The sequence below is a fragment of the Podarcis liolepis genome (genome assembly GCF_965112155.1).
Source record: "Podarcis liolepis genome assembly, chromosome: 1".
Lineage (NCBI taxonomy): Eukaryota > Metazoa > Chordata > Lepidosauria > Squamata > Lacertidae > Podarcis > Podarcis liolepis.
The window spans coordinates 46,425,476-46,450,832 of record NC_139554.1 but is presented as its reverse complement, the minus strand read 5'-3'; the positions used below and the strand labels follow the sequence as shown (position 1 = coordinate 46,450,832).

General features: G+C 41.5%; 1 protein-coding gene and 1 long non-coding RNA gene across 9 annotated transcripts in view; one reads left to right on the top strand and one right to left on the bottom strand.

Moving 5' to 3' along the window:
* The window catches only part of LOC310710665, a 48,202-nt gene extending 24,593 nt beyond the window's left edge, over positions 1–23,609 (bottom strand). Inside the window, exons 1-2 of the long non-coding RNA XR_014528175.1 lie at positions 23,158–23,609; positions 12,347–12,392 (exon numbers count right to left, since the gene is read on the bottom strand). This is a non-coding gene — a long non-coding RNA (uncharacterized lncRNA). The remainder of the gene's footprint in view (positions 1–12,346; positions 12,393–23,157) is intronic.
* SIPA1L1 (signal induced proliferation associated 1 like 1) overlaps positions 1–25,357 on the top strand; it is a 150,734-nt gene that overhangs the window by 97,670 nt on the left and 27,707 nt on the right. For all 8 annotated transcript variants that reach the window (XM_083505743.1, XM_083505742.1, XM_083505738.1 and 5 more), the window contains 9 exons: positions 2,754–4,558; positions 5,373–5,503; positions 7,176–7,364; positions 8,960–9,134; positions 12,931–13,034; positions 15,535–15,692; positions 16,679–17,252; positions 18,578–18,852; positions 21,896–22,177. In XM_083505743.1, the coding sequence (XP_083361869.1) occupies positions 3,070–4,558; positions 5,373–5,503; positions 7,176–7,364; positions 8,960–9,134; positions 12,931–13,034; positions 15,535–15,692; positions 16,679–17,252; positions 18,578–18,852; positions 21,896–22,177 (3,377 nt within the window). In that variant the 5' untranslated portion in view covers positions 2,754–3,069. The remainder of the gene's footprint in view (positions 1–2,753; positions 4,559–5,372; positions 5,504–7,175; positions 7,365–8,959; positions 9,135–12,930; positions 13,035–15,534; positions 15,693–16,678; positions 17,253–18,577; positions 18,853–21,895; positions 22,178–25,357) is intronic.

The following is a 25,357-nucleotide window of genomic DNA, read 5'->3' as shown; positions in this document are numbered from 1 at the left end:
CGCTTCTGTGGAACCTCTGATTTTTCACCCCAGTTATGGTCCCAGAACTGCATCCCATGCTGTTCCAGAAGGTTCCTTGACCTTCAGAAGCCATTTTTCAGAAGGTTCAAGGGGCTGTGCTAGAAAGGAAGTTGAAAACTCAGTTGCACATGCAAAACTCCATTTGTATTTTTATAGCCGCTCGTGGGGAAAATGCTGCGATAAATTGTTCTGAGCAATACTTTTTCTCACACCAGAGTACCACATGGCTGTCTGGAGTCCCACTGGTGCTAAGCAAATGTGTTATGCACATTGATGACTTGGATAATTTGTGAACCATCACACCAGATACAGCCCACTAACCATGTATTGTGGGCTACTAAGGTCTTACAAAACTACTTTCGTTTGCTTAGAATAGCAGAAACAGGGGAGCAGCAATAAATGGTCGGCAGGCTGTATCCAGCCTGGCAGTTATCAGGGGGCTGCTCTATGGCTCCAGCTTAAAACTTCTCTGTGACGATTCTTGCACTGCCAGCCATTAGCAGTAAGAGCTTGCTTATGCAAACAGAGTTCCAATTTGGGGATGAGAAGAAGATTTGGGATGGTGGGTAGAAGGGATGAGAGAGGAAAATAAGTTTGGGAACATGAAGCTAGTAAGACCAGCTTTGTAATAGGCTGAGGAAGCCTGATTTGGAAGTCTACTGTTAACTATCAGATTATTATTATGTATTTGGCACAATGAAGGTGACATTTGGATATTCTGCCGTCAGCAAAATGTCTTGAGTCATCTCTGAACACTAACCTATGCCAAGGTTTACAAGGAGAAATGCTCTGGGATGACTTCCTAGTCATTGTCCAGAAGGTTGACTTGGGCTTTACTCTTCATTGGCCGCCTTTGAAATTTGCTCAGAAGCAAACTCCAGGAACTTACTCAGTGTTCACCCTTCTTTTATTCCCCTACTCTGGTTTCTTTCAGAATTTTATGGACCTAGTAATTGTGGCTCCTGCTTTCAAGGAGGGGTCTCTTTTTGATGTTCTTGGGGAAAGGGGTGATCTAAGCCATCTCTAACGAGATTGGCACTGCCAGGGCAGGGCACCTAGCCTGCTTGGGGGGGGGGCATCTTACCCAGCACACTATTCTCCCAGGGTAACCCACCTCCTGGTTAGTCAGCTCCACATAGGGATACTGTTCAGGAGAGTGGAAGATGACTTGGCCCTTCCTTCTTCTTATTCTCTGAGCTTGGCAGAGGAATATCTGCCTCGTGTTGCCTCATTTTCAGTCAGGGATCGGAATCATTTAGTGGTAGTTGCAACCCCAGCACGTCAGGAAGAGTCACTCAGAAAGACCCCTCCCAAACTGCTGCTGCCTCTCTCCACTACCAATTCATTTCTTCACCCTCTTGGTGAGTGAAAGAACAGCAGGGAGGCAAATGAGCCAATGCCAAAGGCAGTGGCAACACCAAAGACGGGTGTCACTGGAGAGGAGAGCCCACCCAAATCATCATGCCAAGGGCTTCACAAAACCCAGAGTTGGTCCTAGTTTTGGAAGTGAGATTGGTGATATGCAGCAACATCTTCTCGGTAGTCACATCAGCTTTGCTACATTAATTGTGTGAAAATAATTGATGTGTAGTTTTTGAAATGTAGATAGCTGCCACAAGGTGAGCCAAGTGAACAGGATCAGGTCCATGCACATGGGGGGGGGGGATTAACTCTTCAACTCTTCCTATCCACTGTTACCCCCGCAAAAAAAAATATCACTGAAGGTATTTTTAGCTTTTATTTTGTTTGGGGAGGAGGGACATTTTCATTGGGGCTGTGATCAGAGGAGGAGGGTTAAAACCTCACACATTTTGATCCCAGTCTTGGGTGGTCATTTACATTTCAAAAACTGCTTTCATGCAATTTATGAAGAGCTTTTTCCTGAAACATTGTAACTGACTTTCATTTCACTTTGCTGCTACTGCTGAGCTTCAAGATACGTCTTTTTTAAGGTGTCGTCTGAATTTTGAGTAGAAAACCAAGCAGTTAATAATAATAATAATAGCCATAATAATAATAGTAACTAATAAATAGATGAAAAAGAACTGCTTCTCAGGTTTATCTTTGGGATATTGAAGGTAGCAGTAGCAGCCTGGTTCAGCAGTCATCTCTAAATCAATCCTGACTACTCCATACAAAAACTCAAAATTTACACCTGGTCTTCCTAAATCATACATGTAATCAATAGACAATCTGCTAAGAATGGCTTGAATCCTAAGTAAGTTCCATTCCATAAATGATTACAAAATGGAGCTTTCATTCTTCCTCCTTTCCTCTGCAGTCTCCCGTGCCCCCCAAAATCTTCTATTGAGGGTTGGAGGACCCTCTGGAACAGAGTGACATGAGAAGGGAGAAGGAGCAATTGCCAAAAATAGGGGGTGGAGAGCCCCACTGTACAGAACCGAAAGTGCTTTCCACTGGCAGAACAGCAGTTTGGATCCAACTCAGTATCTCCTAATTGAGCAGCACATCTGTTCTTTCTCCATATTTACAGCTGGTAATAGCTTTCCTGTAGCTTGTTGATCTAGAGAGAAGTCTGTTGTATATATTGAAAAGTAACTTACATCATTCTGCATTCAAAGCTGTAAAATAACAGTATGTTAGGTCTCAATCACTGATCTTTGTGGTGAAACGTACTGAGAAAGCAACTACTGTATTGAAGCTTTCAGTTTTCTGCTTTATATAACTGTGAATGTGCTGGCTAATCACTTTCTCTTCTTTATTTGCTCTAGGATTAAAGCAAGTTTACCAGTTGAAAGTTCGTTCTTCAAACGAAGATTATTATTTTTTGACGTATGAAAGGATGACTACTTTTTGAAATGGATGGATTAAGACTTCTAAGAAGTCAAAAGTGATTGAGCAACAGTCGTTCGTAGAAAAGCTGCATCTGTAGAACATTTGCCATTATATTACATGATCATAACTGGGATCTCATGCAACCTTTGTGTTTTCTGGATAACCTTCTCCGGAAGAGAGTTATAAATGTGAAAGGCAGAGATGGCTGTGTTTTCTTTTGGAGCTTACTAAGGATAAACACGTTTTCCAATAATGACCAGTTTGAAGCGGTCCCAGACTGAAAGGGCTGTTGCCACCGGAGTGTCAGATGGAACTCCTAAAGTCCACTCAGATGACTTTTATATGAGACGCTTCAGGTCACAGAATGGTAGCTTGGGATCTTCAGTGATGGCTCCAGTAGGCCCTCCACGCAATGAAGGGTCTCATCACCTTACATCTACTCCTGGAGTACCTAAAATGGGGGTTAGGGCCAGGATTGCTGACTGGCCCCCAAGGAAGGAAAATGTCAAAGAAAATAGTAGATCAAGTCAAGAAATGGATACATCAAGCTGCCTTGATAGTATGTCTTCAAAAAGCAGTCCTGGGAGCCAGGGGAGCTCTATTAACTTGAATTCTAGTGACTCTGTCATGTTAAAGAGTATCCAAAACACACTTAAGAGCAAAACAAGGCAGTCTGAGAACCTAGATTCTAGGTTTCTCACTCCTGATGGATACCACAGCTCCCCAAGAAAAGCTCTTCGCAGAATAAGACAGCGAAGTAATAGTGACATTACCCTAAGTGAGCTTGATGTAGATAGCTATGATGAATGTATCTCGCCCAGTTATAAATCTGGACCATCACTGCACAGGGAATATGGCAGCACTTCATCAATAGATAAGCAGGGTGCTTCAGGGGAAGGTTTTTTTGACCTGTTGAAAAGTTTTAAAGATGAAAAATCTGACCAGAGAGGTCCAGGCACCAGCAAATTCTGTGAACTCCTTATAGCTAGTGGAAGTAAGGGCTCAGGATTTTCCTTGGATGTGATAGATGGACCCATAACTCAGAGGGAGAACCTTCGACTATTTAAAGAAAGGGAGAAGCCACTGAAGAGGCGTTCAAAATCAGAGACGGGAGATTCTTCCATTTTTCGAAAGCTGCGTAATGCCAAAGCTGAAGGGGATCTTGGGAAGTCCTCAGATCTTGAGGACAGCAGATCAGAAGACAGTGTCAGGCCTTGGACTTGTCCAAAGTGTTTTGCCCATTACGATTGCCAGAGCATATTATTTGATTTAAATGAAGTGGCAGTTAACCGGCACAATGTGATCAAACGAAGGAATACAACGACTGGAGCTTCTGCTGCAGCAGTTGCATCATTAGCCTCTGGACCATTGTCCCATTCTGCAAGTTTCAATTCCCCAATGGGCAGTACAGAAGACCTGAATTCCAAAGGAAGTCTCAATATGGACCAGGGAGACGATAAAAGCAATGACCTTGTTATGAGTTGTCCTTATTTTCGTAATGAGATTGGTGGGGAAGGAGAAAGAAAGATCAGTCTCACAAAATCTAATTCTGGATCCTTCAGTGGCTGTGAAAGTGCCTCTTTTGAGTCCACTCTTAGCTCTCATTGCACAAATGCAGGAGTGGCTGTTCTTGAAGTACCCAAGGAAAACCTGGTCTTGCACTTGGATAGAGGGAAGCGATACATCGTTGAACACGTGGATCTTGGTGCATATTATTATCGTAAATTCTTCTATCAGAAAGGTGAGCAGTCATTTAATACCTTGAACAGCATTATTCTTTGCTATTTTACAAAATGTTCTCCAAGTACTGCCTGCTGCACAGAATGTTCCTTGATCATTCTAGGCATAATTCATATAAACACTTAAATTTTGCAATTTGCTTTTTAATAATATGACAGGGATTTTTTTAGACTTTATAGTTTAGGCAGTTTTCTAACATGTACATGGCACGAGACCAAATCGAAAGGTACAGAAAGATGCAGAGGTTTTAAAAATATTTTGGAAATGGAAATATAATTAAAACTTGTTTAGCAGGGACTGTGAGAATGTTCAGGCACCTATAGCATTATAAAACATGTATTTAAACGGTCAAATGGAGGTTTCTCTATGATATTATATTTCATTGTATTAAAATCTTTTTCCAAATTCCCAGTTGACACTTAATTCTTCTTACTGTTCTAGAAAGGGGAGTATAATTAACATTGGTTGGGAAATGTCTACTAAGCCTGGAAGATGGTTTCGTGCTTTACAGCATTCAAATATTACACTGAGCATGTGAACCAGATGTTCATGGCTACAACTGGTAGCAGTTTCTGTTATCACAGTGGTTAGAATGAGTATCACTAAAATCTTTAGGATTGTTTCCCAGCTGTATGTGCATGCTACATGTGCCCATGTGAGCATGTGCCCATGGATGGTTGGAACTTGCTCACATATAGAACAAAACTGTCCTTAATCCTTTACTTACTATGGAAATGTAACATACAGAACCCTTTTTTTCCTGAGATGGAAAATAATTTTTTCTCCTCCCGCACCCCTTTTTTTAAATGCACAAGAACACTGGAACTACTTTGGGGCAGATGAGAACCTTGGTCCCGTAGCAGTCAGCATCAGAAGAGAAAAACCTGAAGAAATAAAAGAAACTGGATCGCAATACAATTACCGCATCATTTTCAGAACTAGTGAGGTAAACAATATATGGAAAGTATAAGAATAAGAAATGCAAAAATGTATTTTCTCTATACTCTTAAGAGTGACTGCAAATGTGAGTTGTATAAGAGTTATTTTCATGTTTTGCCTGTGGTCTAAAACGTACTGATCCTTTAAATCAGAAAATATATAAAGATGACAGAAAGAGCTACTCAAAAATGGAATGGACTACCTCAGAAGGTGGAGTCACCTTCATTGGAGGTTTTTAAGTAGAGATTAGATGGCCATCGGGGATTCTTTAGCTGTGATTCGTGCGTTGCAGGGGATAGGATTACAGTGGTACCTTGGGTTACATATGCTTCAGGTTACAGACGCTTCAGGTTACAGACTCCGCTAACCCAGAAATATTACCTCGGGTTAAGAACTTTGCTTAAGGATGAGAACAGAAATTGTGCTCCGGCGGTGCGGCAGCAGCAGGAGGTCCCATTAGCTAAAGTGGTCTTCAGGTTAAGAACAGTTTCAGGTTAAGAACAGACCTCCAGAACGATTTAAGTTCTTAACCTGAGGTACCACTGTAGATGACTCTCAGAAATCCTCCCACCTCTATGAGTCTACACTGGGTTGTTTTAGATCTGGGTATCTATTTTTAACTGCCATTTTTTGCAATGTTGTAAACTGCTCTTGAGTATATAATATTTTATATCAGAAGGCAACTTGATCTCCAGATGTTCTTGACTACAAATCCCAACACCCTTGACTATTGACCATGCAGACTGGGGCTGATGAAAAGTTACCACTCACTAATAACCAGGCCTGGTTCACACATACCTAAGCCACAGTTTGTTTAGCAAACACGTGGCATATTTAAAGAATAAGCCAAAACACTAACTTTTTGTAAACCGCTTTGAGATTTTGTTACTCAAGTGGCGTGTAAATGTTGTGAACCAAGCTTTGGAGAAACAATTTGTTGCTTATTTGTTCTGTGAGATGACACATGGCTTGTTGAACACAGCCTAAGTCTGCTTAAATCTTCTGTTCCTGGTACTTGGATTAATTTTTACATTTTCCTGCTTTAATTATACAAAGAAACCTCCCTGTTTTAAAAAAATCAATTAGGTGTAAATCAAGAGAACATGCTAGTTTATGGACAGCCTTTAACATAGAAACCCAGGTAAAAAGAAATATGTACAGTTGGGTTTCTATCATATAGACAGAAACTGCCTTGATTCCCTGTCGGGGGGAAAGACAGGGTATAAATAAATATGTTATAATAATAGTACTAATAACAATAAATTAACTAGTCTTTGGGCAGGCAGGGAGCATTGTTCTTGTTATACTTCTGCATTAACAGTAGCACAGAGGTGCTTGACTTAATGAAACAAAACCATTTTGCACATTCCTGGGAAGAAGCAAAAAGTGAATGCATGAGTAGCTTGTCCATCTGTTTTCTGTATTTCTGGATAACATATCAAGAGGAAAATTCCTGCATCTTCTAGGAGCACAATGCCTGCTTTTCCATTTAAGGAATCATGCAGATTGAACTTGTGTAAGTTCTTCAGATATTGGTACTAAACAAAACAATGATGCAGACATGCACAACTTAGTATAAGATTTGAAGCACAGCACCCAGGAATCCTTAGTTCTTTGGGTTACTAGCCTACCCCCCACCTTCCCTTCATATATCTAAGTAAATAACTTTTGTTTCACAGCTTACAACCCTAAGAGGTTCTGTCTTGGAAGATGCTATACCTTCAACTGCAAAGCACTGTACAGCTAGAGGGCTGCCCTTGAAAGAGGTGCTTGAGCACGTGGTTCCTGAACTGAATATACATTGTCTCAGGTTGGCCTTCAACACTCCTAAAGTCACAGAACAACTTATGAAACTTGATGAACAAGGGGTAAGTTCAAAATAGCAAACTTTAATCCTTTACTAGGCCAGCATTACAGTAACAGATCTAGATATCTTTTCCCCCCACCATGTCTGGAAACTCTAAAGAAATCTACCAAGTCTATCCAATGCTACAGAATAAAGGGCTTGCCTGAGATCTCAGGACTTAGAGTTTGCTGCCAAAAAAAGTGAATTAGGCAAACTCAAGAAATTCTGAAATGTGTATTGTTTAAAGCAGAATATTATAACCTAGCATGTTTAATTTCTTTCTGCATGGTATAATGGAAGACAGCGTGTAAGACATTGATACAAGAATTATGCCTTATTTCTCCTGCTTATGTCATCCATGACATATTAGGCCCTATCATCATACATTCAAACTAACAACTTAAACCTCTTATGGTATTAGACCTTACTTTTTAATATCTGAAGACTCTTGATACTGCTTTTTTATATCTAGAATTTCATAACTTAACAGAAATTAAGTAATTAACTTAACAGAAATACACTAGCTTGTATCTAATGATGCTGTTTAGTTGGTGGTGTCCAAAACCAAAGTATTCAATCCATTGTTTGGATCTGTTCCAACTTGGTTTTCTGGTCTCGTCGGAACTGAAAGTGGCTTCATTACTCTCTTGAATGGCATATGCTAGGAGATGGATGGGGCAGTGAGACACTGTTTAGTCTCCAGAACCTCTCAGCAGCTATCAGTAGTTTATTTATTTTATTATTGATTGAAAATATTTATAGCCTGCCCTTCATCAATACTGATACCAAGGTGGAGTACAATATAAGATAACATAACAACCAAATTAATATATAATCCACAATAGAACACTAAACCCCACTTAAAAACTTCTTCACTAGGTGCATATTGAAATCTACAGAATTTGCTCCCATGAGATTGCCCCCGACTTGGATGGTTTTAAAAGAGATTTAGACAGATCCATGGAGGATGTGGCTATTAGCCACTGATGTGTTCTACCTCTACTGTCAGAGGCAATATGCGTCTCAATATTAGTTGCTGTAAATCACAAATGGAGAGATTTCGTGTCCTGCTTGCAGGCTTCCCATAAGCATTTGGTTGGCCATGTAAGAACAGAATTCTGAAGTAGATGGGACTTAAAGTTGATCCGGGCCACACTTATGTTCTCAGTATTCCATTGACTTGATTATTTTCATAGACTAAACTACGCATTTAAATTCAAATCATCTCCCAATACAAAGATAATAAGTGCTGCATTCAAGTCAAAACTTGATGGCATAGAAACATTACGCTAAAGTTTTTAAGTTTGTTTCTACAAAGCTGAAGTCTACAGTTTAGAAACTATATTTTTCTTTCTTTCTCTTTCTGTTTTGCATCCTTTGGGGGAAATCTTGAATTGGAAATGCAAATAGCAACCGGTGTCCTTTGCAGAGCGATTTGAAATACGCAGATTTAATGTGCCTACATTTATTAATCATAGTTTTCTCATTGTTAAAGGGGAAGAGGAAGAAGGTAGTGGTGACCTTTGGAAGGACTCTCTATGTTAGTCTTTTAATGCAGCATAGATGCTACATAAGCTGATGAGAATGCAAAACTTGAGTTTCTGTTTGTGTTTACAGCTAAGCTATCAACTTAAAGTGGGGATCATGTACTGCAAGTCTGGACAAAGCACAGAGGAGGAAATGTACAACAATGAATCAGCAGGCCCGGCCTTTGAAGAGTTTCTTCAGTTACTGGGAGAACGGGTTCGGCTCAAGGGATTTGAAAAGTATCGAGCTCAACTAGACACAAAGAGTAAGGGACCCTCTCTTATGCAAATTAATAAGACATAGTTACAGCCATGGTCAGCAAATAGATTTTGACAGTAGACCTATTGAGGAAGTGGAGAGTGGCAAGCCGCCACTCTCTCTTATCTTTTCAGTGTGAACTTCTCAGAAACCTCCTCATGACAACACTGCAGCTGCAGCTCATCTTTGTTACAGAAGTACTACTTCTGAGAATGTGGTTGATTTATACAAGTCCCTCATGTTGATAGTCTATCTTTATGGCATCTTCCCTTATTAGTCCTGAAATTTAATTTTGCTTGTTTGTTTCCATCAGTGTACATGGCATTTCACAAAATAACCTAATCAAAAGACAAGTTCCTGTCCCAAAGAGCTTTCAGCATAAATTACCTTCTTTCTTCTTAATCTCTACATAGTTTCCCCTCAATTGAGTGCATTAAAACATAGTTCCTGGCTTGGTTTATAAAATTCATGGCTAAAATGAAGTAAAGAGGTAACTTTTTGCCAAGATCTTGAAACAAAATGCATGTTTTTTAAGGGAAGGGGAGAAATCAGCAAAATTACTCCTGTAAACACCTCAGTGTGTAGTCCTCCCTGTGAAATACACACACCTATAGCTGTGAGCTTTCATTATGTGGTATTTAGATTGAACCGTGCGTATTGAGGTCCATGGTTATCTCACTTGCGGTATAGGAAATTAAAGTAAAGAATGCGTCATGAAAGTAGAAAAGCGTTCGCAAACAGTGCAGTGAATTTTCTGTTGCCATGGTTTCTGCTGTTACTGATGTTTTGACTATAGGCAGCAGGGAAGGAAACGATTAAAACATGAAATAACCTAGAATATTTTAAAGCCAGTTAGATAAATTTAGAAACGCCAATAAATGTCAAAATCTGTAGTACAAAACTGAAATTACTTTATTTCTTTTGAATTTAAATGACCTTCCCCTATTTCTACCTAGTCATTGCCATGTAATTTACCTGTAATGTGAGGGGTCTTATGCAGGAAAATATTTAAGGGAGAAGAGGGGGAAATAATGCTGGTTCTTCTAGCAAGTGTTGAAGCACTGCTTACCCACCTACCCTGGTCTTTTCTTTAAAGTTGAACTGTGCTAAAATGCAGCTAATGTTGTTGACGTTCTGCTCACTTTGCTTAAATTTGTTATCAGCATAGACCTTTTCTGTTTAATGAGCCCTGAGTCCCTTAGTTTTTGCATGAGTTGACCCAAAATTGAATAGCTATTTACAAGCAGCAGGTCTATAACATGATTTGATAGATGCTACATATTGCTTAGAACAGCTACAAAATGTGTTTATTATTTAGATTATTTATATTCTGCTTTTCAAACTGATGAAACAACCATATGCTCTTTTGCTCTGAAGGAAGTCCCATTGAGATCAGTCATGTTCATGTCTTAAGTAAGTGTAGGTAGGAATGCAACCTAATTTTCAAAAGCAACTGATGTGATGCATGCTACTTTTGATTTATTTTTATTTTTTAATGCTCCTGCCCTCTCCCCTTAAACAAAAAAAATAATATTCAAGAGTAAATCATGTTGAGATCTTTCCCAGCCCCCTGCTACCTGTGATTCTTAACTGGGTATAAGAAGGAGGGAATCTGGGAGTTTCTGCGTGCAAAGCACCTGAGCTTCAATCAATACATAGTGTCTCACTGATGTACTTGGTGCTTTAGAATAACAAGCAGAACAAACAAAAAGCAGGTCCCTTCCCCAAGGAGCTGACAATGATTATTTACCACACTTCCTTTTTATTTTCAGGTATTTAACAATCTAATGTTAAATCCTAGACCTGAAAAACGACCAGAGTTGAAATATTCACATATACGAATTCCTTAAGGAAACGTTTCAGACGAAAAATTTATGCTGACTTTGTGCATCATTAGAAAATGGTCATATTGAGCAACTGTGTACTTACAATTTTCTGCTTTCAGCTTGAAGAATTTATCCATCTCAAAAGGGGATTGCATCTCCCATCCCAAATCTTTATAGGCCTAATGTTTGTTTCTCCTATGTTTTTCACACAGTAGACTTTTTCTTTTGCTTTAAGTCGACAATGTTGACTTCAGATATAACCTCACTCATGGTTGAGGAGGACTGTGGTTACTTACATGATTCCCAAGACACGAGTGTTTTATGATAAGCACTTGTTGCCTTGCTTGTAGTGATCTGCTAGTTCAGGTCTCGTTACTTAAGCAGCAAATGGCCTGGAGCCATTTGAAGACTCGGTTGCTTGATTTTTATTTTCCCCTGTGTTTTAGTTCACTGCTCCATTTAGATCAATTCTCAAAAGTTTCTCTGCACACCAGAGCTATGATTACAATCATTTATGTAAAATGAATTGTTAAACTGAAAGTTGTTACTGTTCTGGACTTTTAAAACTTTCAGAAGCTTGGTCATCATGAGAAGGCTGTATTTATGTTCAACAAGAACCTTTTTCCAAATATTTGCTGCTGTGTGAAATATGCTGCCATCCTTCCCCATCTGTTTCTCACATTTTAGGCATTGGTTTTGATGTTTTCCTTCTACCAGGCAGGCAAACAAGGGACAAGATGAGCAACACATCTAATTGGGATGAGGGCACAATGCAGATAGACTTTCATTAAACGAGAGATCACCCCTGCAGAGACCAATGCTGGTTCTGATTTTAAAATGTAGTCTTGGGAGCCATATTGAGAGTAGTACTAAGGCCTAGATAGGCGATTAAAAGAGGCCTGTACAACTTGTGACCCATCATAGATAACCCTTTAACAGCAGTCATAAAAGGCTTAATAATCCTCCTGGTCCCGTCCCCCCATGACTGCAGAATTGAAGAACTTTAAGCATTTGGCACACTGTATGTAATGGGACGTGGGTGGCGCTGTGGGTTAAACCACAGAGCCTAGGACTTGCTGATCAGAAGGTCGGTGGTTCGAATCCCCGCGACGGGGTGAGCTCCCGTTGCTCAGTCCCTGCTCCTGCCAACCTAGCAGTTCGAAAGCACATCAAAGTGCAAGTAGATAAATATGTACTGCTGTGGCGGGAAGGTAAACGGCGTTTCCGTGCGCTGCTCTGGTTCACCAGAAGCAGCTTAGTCATGCTGGCCACATGACCCAGAAGCTGTCTGTGGACAAACGCCAGCTCCCTCGGCCCATAGAGCAAGATGAGCGCTGCAACCCCAGAGTCGGTCATGACTGGACCTAATGGTCAGGGGTACCTTTACCTTTACCTTTTATGTAGTTGGTGTAGCTTGGTAGGTCACAAATTATGCGGGCCTGTATTAAAATATAAATTTATTGTTCAAATATTTAAAAAATTAAATTGTAATAATAGTTTTCCTATATCAAAGAACTTTAAAGCGAGTTAAATTACTTATCATATGTATTCTTTGGGTAGAGGGGATTGTAAATATCATACATAATGCATTATATTAGGGAACATTTCTTGTAAAATGTGTGTGTTGGGGAAAAGGCATTCAGACATGTACTTCAGGAGAAATGTGCAGTAAAATGCCTGTGAATTTTTCTGTGGTCTTCCTTTTTAAAAAAAATCATAAACTGATGCTGAAATATCTCATACTGAGATTAAGAGTGGGGGCAAATGAAAAAGTGGAAGCAGCCAAAGGTGATAAATTATTCCATCTCTATTAGGTACTACCTCCCTTTCAGATTTTGTTTGTATTTTTCATGTTGTTCTTGACGCTATTGCACGATTTTTTCCATAGCTGATGCTTACAACATCATGCTGTTTTGCAGCTTATGTAAAAGTATTTTAAAATAGTAAGTTGTATTTCTTTTGTTATTTGAATCTTAGCTGATTCTACTGGCACCCACTCTCTTTATACAACGTACAAGGACTATGAAATCATGTTCCATGTTTCCACCATGCTGCCCTACACACCTAACAACAAGCAACAGGTAGGATTCATTTTCACTGTGTAAAGAATTCTGTGGGTCCATTACAGATGTAACACTAAAGCATTATTTAGCACTGTGTGAATAAGCGGAAGAAAGCTTTTGACAGACATGATTTCCCCTCCCCTATCCTCCCTAGTGCAGCAATGAATAAGAGATTAGAGGCATTTGTTTCCTGTTTTAAACTAACAGAAATGTACCATTGTATCTGAATTAGGAGGAGCTAGGTTTTCTTTAGACTGCTTTGTGAACGAGTCATAGTCATAAACCTCTGTTGAATTCTGTCTTGTTTAAACAAGCCACAGTTTACACTAACTGGAGAATTTGGTTCATTGCAGAAGAAATTTCGTGAGGTATGACACCATAGCATAAGTCTATATACAACTTACAGCTATAGTATTCGAGTATTAATTCCTAGCAACAAGAAAAAACTTTGCTACTTGCTGCAGTCTTGCATCTCAATCAGTATAATTGCACCAAGTAGGTTTGGATCGCTCTGAAATGACGTTGCTCATTGAGTGATAATATTTTCCCCACCCATTTGCATTGTTTCATTAAGATCCTCCAAGATGTTTGAGCTGTTTAAAAAATGGTTTTGGCGTAATAAAGAAAACTTCCAAGTAGCTGCAAGAAGTTATATTTCAGTAGACAAGTTGGCTTGTGATGGCTTAAGATTTTGGGAATGAACAAATCTTTGGCTGATTTGTTTCTCTTTAAGAAATGTGAGTTAAGTAGTAAATCTGATCATCATAGCTTTTTCAAGATCATTTGCTTTCACATGAGAGCTGTGATAGAGTCAGAGGGAGAGATGGCAGTCTGGGGTACAGAAGGGGTGTCTCCCCAGCCTTGGGGGAATCTTGTGTTTTTGCTGCTTAGAGCCAGTGACTAAACTTCAGCCTAGTTGATACATTCAGCTTGGGGTAGCGCTATAATAGTGTGGTACAAGAGCATATGCAAACAGAAGAATTTACCTAGGTTTGGGGTAAGAAGCAGCCCTTTCATGAATGGAAGAAATTGTGTGCTAGTGCAAGGGCGGGGAATCTTTTTTTCTGCCAAGGACTACATACCAGTAGGAGTTAGTGTCAAAGCCAGTGCGTGGGCAATGGCAAAACCAAAAGTACATGGGGTATCCTCTCTTTTTCCTGCTGCTGCCACTCTTCCCTCCTTGCCATTCACATGTGGCCCTCAGCATACAGGTTGCGTCCCCATGTGCTTGAAGAAGGGCACACTTGGATCCACCCCATGTGTCCCAAGGCACTTTTCTACATTTGTAAAAGCAATGTCCAGGGTTTTCGGGTGGTGCTGTGGTCTAGGGCTTGCTGATCGGAAGGTCAGCAGTTCAAATCCCCATGACGGGGTGAGCGTCTGTTGTTCGGTCCCAGCTCCTGCCCACCTAGCAGTTCAAAAGCACGTCAACGTGGAAGTAGATAAATAGGTACCGCTCCGGCGGAAAGGCAAACGGCATTTCTGTGCGCTGCTCTGGTTTGCCAGAAGCGGCTTAGTCATGCTGGCCACATGACCCAGAAGCTGTCTGTGGACAAACGCCGGCTCCCTCAGTCTATAGAGCGAGATGAGCGCGCAACCCCAGAGTCATCTGCGACTGGACCTAACGGTCAGGGGTACCTTTACCTTTAAAGGCAATGTCTAGTTTCTTTCTTGAGTGATTACTATATACTTTACCACATACATTGCCATCTTTGATAGCATTTTCATTTTGTAAATTTTTGCTAATCATTGTTTGAACTGAACTGAGCTGCGGAAGTCTATGTATAGCTGGAATTTATATCCGATTTAAACAAAAAACAAACAAGCCACAAAACAATTGTTAATTCAAGGAGCTAACATTGAATTCAAGGAACAATAACATGGTTTACTTGATTCTGCCTGCTCATGAACATACTTTAATTTCATTATATTTTAAATGGTCAATTCTAACCAATACTATGGTTTCATTATATTTTAAATGGTCAATTCTAACCAATACTATGGTTAGTGCTATGCTGTAATTTAAAGGAAGCTTTCTGGCATTCTTTTCAGGAGAAAAAGAATAAGTTGACAAAAAAGCCTAACAATAATTTGTTTGGTAACACTGCCACTATCAAATGCAAAAACACAGTTTTAATGCACAGAAGAACATTGTCTAGGTTATGAACAATTTATAATGGTTGGAAGAAAGTAGCAAGTAGACAAACACAGTGTTATATTACGATAAATTTGATTCTAGAGACATTCAAAATCTGTCTGTTATGAAGACATTTCTTGGTATTAAAATAGATGTGTAGCTGTTGTTATGGAAACAGGGGTGCAAGATGCTAGTCGTTAGTTTCAGCATGTCATATATTGGCCAATTTCTCATTTACTTGCTCAGAATAAAGCATTGAATGAAATAATTTAAAATATTCCATGATTCGCAAACATTAATTACCAGGATTAATGCACAATATGTTATAAGGGGGGGTACTTCCCCACCAATACCTTATGTTTCTTGTCTTTACCCTCATAGCTCTTAAGAAAACGACATATTGGAAATGATATTGTGACCATCGTTTTCCAAGAACCTGGAGCAGAGTCATTCAGCCCAAAGAATATTCGCTCTCACTTCCAGCATGTCTTTGTCATTGTCCGTGTGCACAATCCATGCACCGACAACGTCTGTTACAGGTACCTATTACTTTGTGAACACACAGAGGCTAACCACATTTTGGAATTTTTTATGCTTTATTTTACAATGCTTTTTTACTGTTTATTTTCAGGAAAACTATTTTTGGGGTTAATATTAAGTACTTGGCAGGCTGAGAACCAGTTTTTTCCACAGAAGAAAGTGCATGCGAGTTAATTGGATACTTTAGAACCAGAGTTAGCTGCCATGTATTGAGGCCAAGCTTCAAAAATGGCCAAGTGGGCTTCATATAGGTGATAATCCTAGCCTGGGTTAATTCAGCGTGTATGAAAATAAAATAATAAAATTCTGGGGAGTTGAAAAGCAGTCTGGAAACCATGTATGCCAGATTCATGGTGGCTTTCTCACATTGTTTATATGCATGGAGTTTCTTAGGAATTCACACCTAGGGAGCAGAGAATGTGGTTGCGAAAGATAGCAATATATTGCTCCCTCTGGAGAACATCCAAGAAGAACAGATGAATTCAGTCAAATTAAACATACTACCCCTTTGGAATAAAATACTGGAGAAGCCTATTCTTAAGAAGTAAGACATGGTATTTCAGTAGAAATACTTTTCAGGACTGTTGTCCATGAAGTCTCAGGCAGTAAATGTCTTAGTCTTTAAGGTGCCACAAGACTCTTGGTTGTTCTTGCTACAGAAGGCTAACACAGCTGCTCTGCTGTAAAGTAGTACTGTTGCTTGTTTGTTAAAGCATTGGCTCCCATGTGAAGTAGGGAACACTAGAATGCGGTTTCATAAATCCCCAACCAGCAATTTCATAGGGGTCAAGGTCTTTGATTTGGGAGAGAAGAGGCTGTGACTGTTTTCTGTTCTTGTTTGTACTGCTAGGCCATGCTACCCTGTCGTAGATCATAAATTTTGTCGTTTCTAAAGATCAAAGCAAAGAAGTCAAAGGCAGAGTAGAAAGATGAGCTCCGTGGATTTAGCTCATCATTAAATCACATTTCCTTTTCCTTTATGTAGCGTTGCTGCGACGAGATCCAGAGATGTGCCATCGTTTGGACCACCAATCCCTAAAGGCATTACCTTCCCCAAATCCAATGTATTCAGGGACTTCTTACTTGCTAAAGTGATAAATGCTGAGAATGCAGCTCATAAATCAGAGAAGTTCCGTGCCATGGCCACCAGAACCCGTCAGGAATACTTGAAAGATTTGGCAGAGAAGAATGTCACAAACACACCCATTGACCCTTCGGGCAAATTCCCCTTCATCTCACTTGCCTCTAAGAAGAAGGAGAAGTCCAAGCCTCATCCAGGAGTAGAACTCCACAGTTCTGGTGCTGTTATATGGAGTCTCCGTGCTAAAGACTATAGCAAGGGTGTAGATATAGACTGTCTCCTGGGGATTTCTAATGAATTTGTTGTTATCATTGAACAAGATACAAAGAGTGTTGTGTTCAATTGTTCCTGCAGAGATGTCATAGGGTGGACTTCAACAGACACAAGTGTCAAAATTTTCTATGAAAGGGGTGAATGTGTTTCTGTGGAGAGTTTCAAAAACCCTGAAGATATCAAAGAGATTGTCAAAAGGCTAGAGGTTAGAGTTTGTTCTCTCTCTCTCCCTCTCTAAATATGTAGATCTGGTCTTCAGGCATGAGTAAATTCAAAGAACTGTGATGAAAACATTAACATGGTTTGGATCCATTCTTAGATTTTGGTAGCAGATCCATTGATAGTGAAACAGTCCCTCAACCTGTGATGTAATTGTGCAAAAATATTAATGGAAATTGTTTTCTAATTCTTCTCCCTGTTCTCCAAAGTTGCAAGCGGACTAGGACAAAGAATACTTTCTTACTTATTGCCCATTGCTTGTTCCATCATTAACTGAGACCTTTGGGTATTGTATTGCCAAGGGGGCACTGACACGCAGCACAGTCCCTGACATGTATCAAATATTATTCAAGACTTAATATTATAGTTTCTACCTATTCTAGTAGCAACTGCATTTTCTTCTCTTATTCAGAAAATAGCAGTCTCTATGTCATGGGGACGCGGGTGGCGCTGTGGCTAAAACCTCAGCGCCTAGGACTTGCCGATCGCATGGTCAGCGGTTCGAATCCCCGCGGCGGGGTGCGCTCCCATCGTTCGGTCCCAGCGCCTGCCAACCTAGCAGTTCAAAAGCACCCCCGGGTGCAAGTAGATAAATAGAGACTGCTTACCAGCGGGAAGGTAAACGGCGTTCTGTGTGCTGCACTGGCTCGCCAGATGCAGCTTGTCACGCTGGCCACATGACCCGGAAGTGTCTGTGGACAGTGCTGGCTCCCGGCCTATAGAGTGAGATGAGCGCATAACCCTAGAGTCTGGCAAGACTGGCCGATACGGGCAGGGGTACCTTTACCTTTACCTTATGTCATGAGGAAAAGCTGCATTTGTCTATTGCATTCAAAAATATTCATAATTAGCAGGATCACTTAGCCAATAGAACAAGTTTGCATTTTGTGTAGATAGCTGCATGCCAGTAAATAGGATGACTAAATTACAAAGAACTACCAATTTATCGAATCAATAGGGACATAATAATATAAAGGAACATTCTGTCAGCCTAACCATGAATACTGGTATATAACCCCACTCATGAATTTTCCAGTTGTATTGCTATATTACCTTAATGCTTCTATAATTTTCATAAAGTTCTAAAGCCAGTCATTTATACAAAATCTGACTGTGCCTGGATTTTCATCCAGTAGTAACCTAGCCAACTTGCACTGAAAACTGTACACAGCAGTAGCTGTCAAAATAAGGAATATCATTGTCCCATCTTGCTTCATGTACCATTTAAAAAAAACAAAACTCCCCCATGTATTTGTCTCCCACTGAATGTAATTAATCGCACTAACTCTTCCCTCTCTCTTCACTTCTCAGCTTGTGACAAAGGGCTGTGAGTCAGTGGAAATGACTTTACGTCGTAATGGACTAGGCCAGCTTGGTTTCCATGTAAACTATGAAGGAATTGTGGCAGATGTTGAACCTTATGGCTATGCTTGGCAAGCAGGATTACGACAAGGCAGCAGATTAGTGGAAATTTGCACTGTGGCTGTAGCTACTCTGAGCCATGAGCAAATGATTGATCTCCTGCGGACTTCAGTTACTGTGAAGGTTGTCATTATCCCACCTCATGAGGATTGCACCCCACGAAGGTATTTTGGGGGGTGGGTGGGAATAAATGAGTTATATCTGCTGCTGACTTTTTCAGGGTGTTCTCTGAATTTATAAAGCAGAATTTTTGTTCTAACTTGGTCTATATAAAAATAAGAGTCCCATTTCACATTAATTTGGCTATGGATGTAGAGTCGTAGGTGGTTACTGTGTTTTTAAAGGGGACCTATTTATTCTTATGGTATGGGAGTGCTTCTGCATTGCCATTGATATGTCAAAGCATCCCACTGGATTGTGCTACATGTATAATGTCTCTGAAGGAAGCATTGGTGATGCTGAGTATTCTCAAGTCAGATTGCCAGTGCTAGTGTTTGCTTACATTCTCACTAGTCAGTTACCGTATTTTTCGCACCATAAGACACACTTTTTCCCTCCTAAAAAGCAAGGGAAAATGTGTGTGCGTCGTATAGAACAAATGCAGGGGGGAGGCAGGCAGGAAAAGCCCCCAAGAGCCGCACACAAGCTCCGTGCGCTCTTGCGGGCTTTTCCACAGGAGGGAGAAGGGACTGACTGGCGGCATCAGTCCCTTCTCCCACCTCCCAGAAAAGCCAGGAGAAGCCGCGATCTCTTTAAAGGGGTTGTGCGGCTTCTGCGGGCTTTTGGGAGAGGTGAGGGAATCCCCCCACCTCCCAGGAAAGCCAGGAGAAGCCGTGCAGCCCTTTTAAAGTGCGCGCGGCTTCTGCCGGTTTTGTGGGAGGTGGGGGAATCCCCCCACCTCCCAGGAAAGCCAGGAGAAGCCGTGCAGCCCTTTTAAAGTGCGCGCGGCTTCTGCCGGTTTTGCGGGAGGTGGGGGAATCCCCCCACCTCCGAGGAAAGCCAGGAGAAGCCGTGCAGCCGTGTGCACGGCTTCTCCTGGCTTTTCTGGGAGATGGGAGAAGGGACTGAATCCCCCCACCTCCCAGAAAAGCCAGGAGAAGCCGCGATCTCTTTAAAGGGGTTGCACAGCTTCTGCAGGCTTTTGGGAGAGGTGAGGGAATCCCCCCACCTCCCAGTAAAGCCAGGAAAGCCCTGTGCAACCCCTCCGCCAAGGAGAGGCTGCACAGGGCTAAAGGGGAACACAAACAGCGAGCAGAATCCATCCCGCTCGCTGCCTTGGCTTGATCCATAGCTGCGTGCAACCCCTCCGCCAAGGAGAGGCTGCACGGGGCTAAAGGGGAAGCCAAAACAGTGAGTGGGATCCATCCCGCTCGCTGCCTTGGCTTGTTCCATAGCTGCACGCAACCCCTCCAGCAGGGAGAGGTTGTGTGCAGCCTGTACACTGCTCTTTGGGGCTGTGGGGGGGGGGAATATTTTTTTCTTGAATTCCCCCCCTAAAAACTGGGTGCGCCCTATGGTCCGGTGCGCCCTATGGTGCGAAAAATACGGTAATAATTACGTAGCCTTTGAATAGCTGCATCTCGTAGCTGCATTTATGTTGGTGATGCTCACTTTTTAAATAAATGCACGTGAGATACTGCAAAATCTTTAAGTGTCATATAGCCATTTTAACACTTCACTGAACAAAAACACCATTTGCGCTTTAAGCTGGGGATCTACATATATACTTATTTTGAAGGAGCCCCTGCCTGTTTTTATTATTTGGATCCTTCAGCCTGACCTCAGAATAACTTGAGATGAGTTTCACCTTTTACTTTAACTCTCTATACAAAAGTTCTAGTTACAGGTAGGTAGCCGTGTTGGTCTACCATAGTCGAAACAAAATAAAAAAATTCCTTCCAGTAGCACCTTAGAGACCAACTAAGTTTGTTATTGGTATGAGCTTTCGTGTGCATGCACACATCTTCAGATAAATTGAAACAGAAGTCACCAGACCCTTATATATAGTGAGAGGGTGGGGAGGGGTGATTGACTGATAGTTGTGGTAAACCTGTTGACAACTGTTAACGACTGCAATTGGTCTTACAGGAAAAAGCAAGGGGTTTACAGCCGTTAACAGTCATCAGCAGGTTTCCCACACCTATCTGTACAAAAGTCAAGTGCCACGGTATGAAAGAATAGAACCTTTCTCCTGGAGCAGAATGAACAAATATTATGTGGGAGGCTATCTCATTTTCCTAACAGCTAGTTCTGTGTTAAATGCATGTTTTAAGATAAGTCAGCTCAAAGTTAGGGCAATTGATGTTTACAATTTGGCAAATGTTATTAGCCATCATTCATATTGTTGCTTTCAGATATTTTTCAAAAACCACCTGTTCATATAATATAAAACTTGCATAGCCTTGAAGTAGAAGAATAGAACAGCAAGGCAAGAAAACCCTGTCAATTTTGAAGTTCAGTATTTTTAGTTATTTCCTAAATGCAGTTCTTAAAATAACATTTAGGCTGCAATCCTATACCCAGTTTCCTGAGAATAAGCCCCATTGATCTGAGTTCCATTTCCAGGATCTCTGAATCCAAACTTTACTTAATAACCCTAAGCATATTTATTCTGCTGTAAGTCCCACTGAATTCAGTCGGTCTTCTATCTGTTTTTACGATTGTAATTGATTTTTATTTTTTTGGAAGTTCAGGTGATATGACCAGACTTCTGTTGCAGAGACTAAGGGAGATATCAAGTGTTAGACATACAGAAACGTTAGTTAGTTTAAGTCAGTTGATTTCCTTGTGTCTGAGTATGACTTGATTGGCTAGTGCCCTATAAATTAGGGATAGAATTAATGTGTAACTAACCACTCTGGGCGATATTTAGCACTCAAGACTAGGGGTATCACAATTGCTGTCATATAAGGGTATATTGCAAAAACCTTGGTTTTCGAACAGCTTGGTTCTCGAACATTTTGGCTCCCGAATGCTGCAAACCCAGAAGTGAGTGTTTCAGTTTGCGAACTGTTTTGGGAAGCCAAACATCCGACGGGGCTTTCATGGCTTCTGATTGGCTGCCAGAGCTTCCTGCAGCCAATCAGAAGCCGCACTTTGGTTTCTGAACATTTTGGAAGTTGAACGGACTTCCGAAACAGATTCCGCTCGACTGTACTTTTCTCCCTTATTTCAGAATTACATTATGCTTTCTTCTTTCTCTTTCAGAAGTTTTTCAGAAATTAATCGCATGCCAGTGATGGAATACAAAATGAATGACGGCGGTGTTCCATACGAGTTCAAGTTCCCTTTCAGGAATAACAACAAATGGCAGAGAAATGCTAACAAGGGACAAGGGCCTCATGGGCAGCAAATGCCATCCCAGATGCAAAGTCCTGCTACCACTAGGGTTGCCTCAGGGAAAGGTGAAGGGAAAATGCCTCCCCCAGAGCGAGCAGCCAATATTCCACGCAGTATTTCTAGTGACGGGCGGCCACTGGAGAGTAGAAGGTAGATAACTAATTTGTGTGTTGTTTTCCTCCAAGGTATGTTGCAGCATTCTGAGACTTTTGAAACAACAGCAGTAAGAACTCTCAGGCACACAAGTTCACATTCCCATTCCCCTGTTTCTTATCCAGATCAAATCTGACCCCCACCTCAACAAAATGTTTTTATTCACTTCCAGAAAGTATTTGGTATCTAAAAGAAATGACACTAAACTAGTTCACGGCATTTGGGGATTAACTCATAGTCTTCAGGTGCCAATTCTAGTCATGCCACCTTACTTTTCCAGTAACTGGAGTATGAAGAAATGCACATATATACTCATGTCTCTCTATTGTTTAAAAAAATCTTTTTTTAAAAGAAAAACATCCCTAATTATATTTTCCTCTCCGAACCTGCATAAACACATTCGCCTGTGTTGTTATATCTATATTAAAAAAGAGCATCTTGTAAAGCAAGAAAGGCAAAAGCAGTTCATATTGGAATATGAAAGAATTGCCTGTAGGTCTAGCCCTTCCGCTTGTGTTCATGTTTGGCAAATTGCCTCAGCACTCTAAAACCTTATTTTCACCCCCTTTTTGCACATTGAAAACAATGGATTTTGAACTTTTTAGAGGATTAGCACATGTTGAAGATTGGTTCAGTAAGTGGAAGGGCTAGCTTTAAAGTATATAAATAACACAGTCCATTGGAAGAAAGATCTCACTATAGTGGTTGTATGAGCTCTAAGCCTGTAGTCAGTAAAGAAGGGGGATAGTTCCAAGATAATTGTGCTTCTCTTTCCTCAGATATTCTTTGCTGGCTTTTAGGCAAAATGTCATTATAGCATTGCAGAGTGCAGTGCCCTTTACTTGGCGTACCAATACCTGTTGTTGCAATTTTAGATCTTATCAGAATTCTCTTCCTTCTGAAGAGAACGTGTGAAGTCTCTGGCTGATGTTGTTTCTACAATACACAATTAGTTTTACATGTAAAAAACCACCAACTTGTTTTGTTCATTCTGGATTTTCCCAACATTGCTGGAATGCAGAGCAAATGTAGTCTGAAACACACCATTTCTACACTCTCTCGTGCACACCGAAAGGACCAAGTAAATTGGCCCTTTTTTGATCACTTGATACCAGCGATGCTTCCTGCCATTTCATGCTATCATGTGGCACAGCAAGTTTTGCCTAGAGAGCCGAGCTTTGACTAAAGCTCATTTGACATTGCTAGAGCAAGCCTGTGTGCTCTTGGCTGTCATATGTTCTGCTCACAGCAAGTCCTGGGCACCGTAGAGTGTTGATGCCATGAAATGTACTTTTCCTTTATCTCTCCTACATCCCTTCTCCCCTCAATGAACTGCTGTATTTTTCGCTCTATAAGACACATTGTTTTCCTCCTAAGAAGTAACAGGAAATGTCTGTGCATCTTATGGAGCAAATACACTGGGAGGCAGAGAGATCCCTGCAGTTGCAAGCTGAGGGATGCCTCCGCAGCCAGAGCCATGGCTCCCGTCCGTCGCTCACTGTGAAGACAGCAGAGCAAGAGCTGCTGCGCAGCTATCACTCTGGTGCTGCTGGCTTCAGCGGGAGCTGCACAGTGGCTCTTGCTCTGCTGTCTTCCCAGCGAAGCGGGATGTGGGACAGAAGGGGCTCCATGTAAGGGCTCCCTTCTGTTCCTCCCGCTTCGCTGGGAAGCCAGCAGAGCAAGACCCGCTGTGCAGCTATCTCTCTTGCTCTCCTGGCTTCAGGGATAGCTGCGCAGCGGCTCTTCCTCTGCTGGCTTTACAGTGAAGCGGGAGGAGGGATGGAAGGGAGCAAGCAAAGCGAGAGCTGCTTACACGGCTTCTGTCCCACTTTGCGCAGCTCTCACTTTGCTTGCCCATCCCTCCTCCCGCCGTGCTGTAAAGCAAGCAAAGCACCTGTCCCGGTGTCTCCTCCTCCTCTTCTGCAGCGAGGCGGGAGGAGGGATGGGCAAGCAAAGCGGGACAGAAGCCGTGTAAGCAGCTCTCACTTGGCTTGCTTGAAAGCAAGAAAAGCGAGAACCGCTTACATGCTCTGTGCAGAATTTTTTCCCCCTTGCTTTCCCCCTCTAAAATCTAGGTGTGTCTTATGGTCAGGTGCGTCTTATGGAGCGAAAAATACGGCAGTTCACAGCTGAAAAGAATCACTGAAATTAAAAGTGTCAGGTATTACTTTCTACAGTAAACACCCTTGATGTTGGGTTTCCGCTGTGTTCAGGTGGGCCAGTTTCATTTCTTTGTTTTGTTTTGTTATTTATACGCCCCCCTTCATCCAGTATAACCACAGGGCCACTTCTTCCAAATGTGTTAGGAATGCTGGGAGCTTCTTGTTAGTTGTAATTTGGTTATTGCTTTTGACAAGAATGGGCTTCTGAGGTAGCTCCCCATCTGTGTAATGCTCTCCCCGGGGAGGCTCTCCTGACGCCTTCATCACATATCTTTAGGCACGAGGCGAAAACACTCCTCTTTTCCCAGGCCTTTGGCTAGTTAAACCACCTACAACCTTCTAAACTGGGGTGTGGGTGTTATTGTTTTGTTTCTTTGTATTTTTGTATTCTGATACCGTAAGGCTCCCTGTGCTTGCATGAAAGGTGGTATATAGACTTAATAAATACAGTGGTGCCCCGCAAGACAAATGCCTCGCAAGACGAAAAACCCGCTAGACGAAAGGGTTTTCCGTTTTTCGATGCGCTTCGCAAGACAAATTTCCCTATGGACTTGCTTCACAAAACGAAAATGTCTTGCGAGTCTTGCGATTTTTTCTGCTCCCCCCCTTTTTCTAAGCCGCTAAGCCGCTAATAGCCTTTTAGCCGCTAAGCCTTTAATAGCCGCTAAACCGCTAATAGCGCTAAGCCACTAATAGGGTTGCTTCGCAAGACGAAAAAACCGCTAGACGAAGAGACTCGCGGAACGGATTAATTTCGTCTTGCGAGGCACCACTGTAAGTAAAAATTGAAACTTCTTGTGATAACAAACCTGATAAGCGTACAAAGATTGGAAAACGCTTTATGCCGCATGCTTTGCAACCCCCCACACTTGCTCGGGAAAAAGTCCTATTGAAGACAGTGGGTTGTAGCCAGTATATATTTGCAGTAGCAGAGAGCACAAGGTGTGGCAGCTCCTTTGTCATCTGAAAAGCTATTCTCGAGGGGTGAAGCACCCTCTGGAACTCTTGAGTATGG